This window comes from Pelecanus crispus, chromosome 3, assembly GCF_030463565.1.
Source record: "Pelecanus crispus isolate bPelCri1 chromosome 3, bPelCri1.pri, whole genome shotgun sequence".
Classification (NCBI taxonomy): Eukaryota; Metazoa; Chordata; class Aves; order Pelecaniformes; family Pelecanidae; genus Pelecanus; species Pelecanus crispus.
Window position 1 is genome coordinate 90,867,536 of NC_134645.1, and position 4,212 is coordinate 90,871,747.

At 62.2% G+C, this 4,212-nt stretch overlaps 1 protein-coding gene across 1 annotated transcript; it reads left to right on the forward strand.

Annotated features, from left to right (window-relative positions):
* Window positions 1-2,390: 2,390 nt before the first annotated feature.
* Window positions 2,391-3,944, forward strand: BORCS6 (BLOC-1 related complex subunit 6). The gene is given in 2 exon segments (XM_075707874.1): window positions 2,391-2,842; window positions 2,844-3,944. Coding segments are annotated over 2 exon segments (1,536 nt in total). The 5' UTR covers window positions 2,391-2,407.
* The last annotated feature ends 268 nt before the right edge of the window (window positions 3,945-4,212 follow it).

Genomic DNA, 4,212 nt, shown 5'->3' on the forward strand with positions numbered 1-4,212 from the left:
CCCTTCTCTCATTGCTACTTTTCATTATCAACTCATTTAGTAACTACTTACTATGAAAACACTTTAAGGGGCATTGCAGCATGAAGTTGAATGTGCAATTGCCCAACTTTCTTGAAATCTGAATTTTCAAGGAACAAAATGGTAAGGAACCTAAAATGACTATCACAAAGGACACATTTTTTAAAAACACAAGGAAGTCTTAACGAGCTACCAGATCTCTTAATTATTTGGATAATTAAAGTATGAGGAGGACAAAATATTCCTACTGATACACTAGAAGGCAATCAAGTAATTTAAATTCACATACTGGAATTAGCAGACACACACACAAAAGAAAAACAGAGACATGCTTAAGGGGAGGCCAAATTGTTTTATTTAATTTTTTAGTGACCAATTGGATTTTTGGCAGAAAGCTCTGCTCTTTTTTTTTTTTCCCTGTTTTTTTTTTTTCTTTAAATAAATCAGCAGTGCTCAAATTGATGGGTTGGAATTTTACTCAAATTCCAGTTAATTTTAAAAACAGACAGATGAACAGGAATTCCAGATACTGTTTCCAGAGTAGAGAGCAAAACTTCACATTTGCATGAAAATTCATGTTTATACTTGGTTGGGACACAGAATGTAAAACTATTGTCAGTAGTGCATGAATACAACATTCACATTTGATCTGGAACCTTAAAAGCAGAAAGCTGTACTCTCCTTCCAAAATTTTCATTACCTTGTGCAAATCAAGTCAAGTCTTCATGTGTCAAGCACACACTTAAAATTGTCCATATTTCATATACAAGACATCTACCATTCAGGCAGTGCAAAATACATCCTTTCATAACAAAACTAAAATGTACCTCTCAAAGTATGAACAAGAATATACACATAATACATGATGTACACTATTTACACAACCATAAAAAATATAATACAAGGATTTTTTTAATGTGATTATAAGACTTGACAGTCTTTTGCAATTTTTGTTGCAACAAGGCATGTTTAAGTTTCCTGGATGGAGTTTTCTTTGTCAAGAGACGTCGGAAACTACGCTTGAACTTTTAGGAGAGTTTTCAAATGGACTGCCATCAACTCCCTGTTTTGGTCAGACGGTTCAGCTGTGCCACCCACCCAGTGGCTGGGAGGCTTTGGAAGGACACTGGGAGATGGTGGGTCACTAAATTTTGCCCCAGCGTAATTTTCTTTTTGGCTCGCTTCAGTTAGGGTGATAGGTTTCTTGGACTTGGCATTTCTGAAGTTCTCTGTGTTTTTAAGTGGCTTTTTTTCCTGCTTCTGAATTATTTCTGGCGATACAGAATCTTGCCAAAAGTTCTCTATCTTTTTTGCCGAGGTGATCTTTGTCAGTGGCACATTACATTTACTCTTCTGTCTGTTAATCTTTGGTTGTTCACACAGATGTAAACTGTGAACAGGCTGGCTGTAGGGGACGGCAGCCTTCTCAGTCTTTCCCATCTTGTTCTTTAAGAACTGCAGAGACAAAGAATTCACGTCAACCCACGACCCCTCTCCTCCAGAGGTGCCTCCGGCAGCGCACGGCCACACTCCCGGGGCCCGGGGCTCCGGACAGCCGCACTCGGGAGACGCGTTCCAGCAGCAAAGGCCCTGCGCCGGGCTCCCCAAACACAGCACCGGGGACGCGGGGCGAGGCGCTGGGGGCCGCCTCACGCAAGGGAAGGAAGGGGGCAAGGGCCGGGCAGGTAACCAGCCCCCCCGCCTCCTCCTAGCTACCTCCCCCACCTTCTACAAGTCCTCCGTTAGCACCCAACCGCCCGCCGGCAGCGCCCACCAGCCGCGGGGCGGGCAGCGGGCCCCCTCCGCCGGCGGGGCCTCGGCGGGCTCCCGCCGCCGCCGCCATGGGGCGCTGTGCCCCGCGCACGTCCCGCCTGCGCGGCCGAGGGGGGGGGGAGGGGGGCTGGCGCGCGGCCAGCAGGCTAAATCCGGCTGTTGCTGGGCGCAGCGGCGGGCGCCGATTGGTGGCGCCGAGCAGCCAATCGCCGCCCGCGGTTTCTCCCCCCTCTCCCCCCCCCCCCCGCCGACTCCGGCCGAGCGGGCGTAACGGAAACTCTGCCCCCGCCCGCCCGCAGGCGGGGGGCGAGGGGAGGGGGTGGCCGCTGGCTGCCCCCCTCCGGCGGGGAGGCAGGGGGGCTGCCGGCTCCCACAGGGCGGGAGAAGGGGCGGGGGGGGGGGGGAAGAAAATAAGTGAGCAGAAGTAGCGGAGCGCCGTCTTTACCTCCTTCCTGAGGGGTTTGCTGGGCGCGGGTCTCGAGGGGGCGGGCGCGGGGGGCTCCTCCGGGGGGGCCGTCACCGCGCCGGGGGCGGCTGGGACCGCTGGCCCAGGGTGAGCGCGAAGTTCGCCCGGGCCGTGCGTTCCCAGCGGGGTCCTTCTCCCCAGGCCGGCGCGATGCTGTTGGTACTGCTGGTAGCGGCTGGGCAGGAGCCCCGCGGGGCCGGGCCGGATCTTTCCCTTTCTCCGCCGGACCCTCTTCAGCGCGGGCCGCGCGCTGCCCCCCGGGCCCGCCAGGCAGCAGCTGGGCTGGTTCTCACAGTTGCTGTCCCCTCGCCTGAGCCGCTGGAGGAGAGCGGAGGGCAGCCGCCTGGGGTCTTCGGTGCCCGCCGAGATCCGAGCCAGGAAGGGCGGCGGCGCTGTGGTGGTGACCATGGTGGGACGTGGGTACCCAGAACTGTAGCGGGGAAGAAGGGTCGAGCCCAGGCGGGGATGAGTGGGTCGGGTCGCTGGGGAGTATCCGCCTGGGCTTTGTGGGCTGAGATGGTGGCGCAATCCGATCCGCTGCTAGGAGAACATGGCGGGGGAGTGAGAGCAGCAGCCACCAGCGCCCCGGTGTTGTTACCCGAGCGGGCCACACCCCCTTCCGCCTCCGCGCCAATCGCCGTGCGAGGATGGCGGGAGCGGCACGCCTCTCCAGCGGGCGCCGCCAATCTCGGCGAAACGGCGGCCTCTCTGGCCCCGCCTCGGCCAATCAGAAGCGACACAAACACTTGGGGCCACGCCCACTTCCGCAGGTCGTCCAATCCGAGCAGACACAAACAGCGGCCACGCCTCAGTCTCCGAGTCACGGGCCCGCAGTGCGAAGCCAACGGACGGGAGGGGCGGCTCTCCCTGCGAGAGCCGCCGGCCAATCGGGAGGCACACAAACACCCGCGGCCACGCCCCCACGCGCCCCGCAACCAATCGAAGGGGACGTAAACAGGCGGCGGCGCGCCCCCTGGTGGGCGGAGGCGCGCCGGCGGGCAGGCACGCGTCGCCCGCCATGGAGGTGCCGGCGCTGCGGCCCGCGGCGGCCGCCGGGCTCCCGACTGCGGCGGCGGCGGCGGAGGGACCCGGCCGTGAGGCGGCAGGGCGGAGGCGGGACGAGCGGAGCCTGGAGGCGCTGAGCCTGGCCGCCGGCGGCGGTGGGGCGGCGGCGGCGGGGAGGCAGCAGCTGCCGGAGGGGCGGCGGGCGACGCTGGCGAGCGCCCTGGAGCTGGAGGGGACGGTGCTGCGCGAGGGGCGCCTCACCCAGTTCGTGGCCAACAACCTGGAGCGGCGGATCCGGCTGAGCGGCCCCCCGCGGGGCGAGCCGGCGGCGGCGGCGGCGGCGGGGGGCGGCAGCAGGGGCTCCATCCCCGCCATCGACCCCGGGGCGCTGCAGGACGTGGTGGCCCTGGCCGGGCAGGTGGCGGCGCAGGTGGACGAGCTGCTGCGCAACGTGCACTGCGGCCTGCAGGCCCTGACGGCCCTCAGCGTCGGCTGCATCCAGACCTACCGCGACGGGGTGGAGAGCCTGGGCGAGGCGGCCGACCTCAGCATCCGCGCCATGTACGCGCTGGTGGCGCGCTGCGAGGAGCTGGACCGCGCCATGCAGCCCGTGCCCGCCCTGGCCAAGCGCATCCGCGACATGAAGGGCACCCTGGAGCGGCTGGAGGGGCTCTGCAAGTAGCGCCGCCCCGGCGGGGGGCGCCGCCCCGCCGCTGTGCCCGCTGCCCGCCGGGGTGCCGAGCGAGGAGCCGCCGGGGCTGCAAAAGCGGGGCGCCGCCGCCGCCCTTGCTGTGCCAGCAGCGCGCCCGCCGGGCCTTCTCCGGGCGCCGGAGCGGGGCTGGGCCGCTCCGACGAGCCCCGGCCCGGTGGCTGCTCGCCCTGCCGGGCTGCCCGCCGGGGCCGCTGCCGCGCTCCCTCTCCGGTAGCCCCGCCACCGGGCGTCTTCGGCC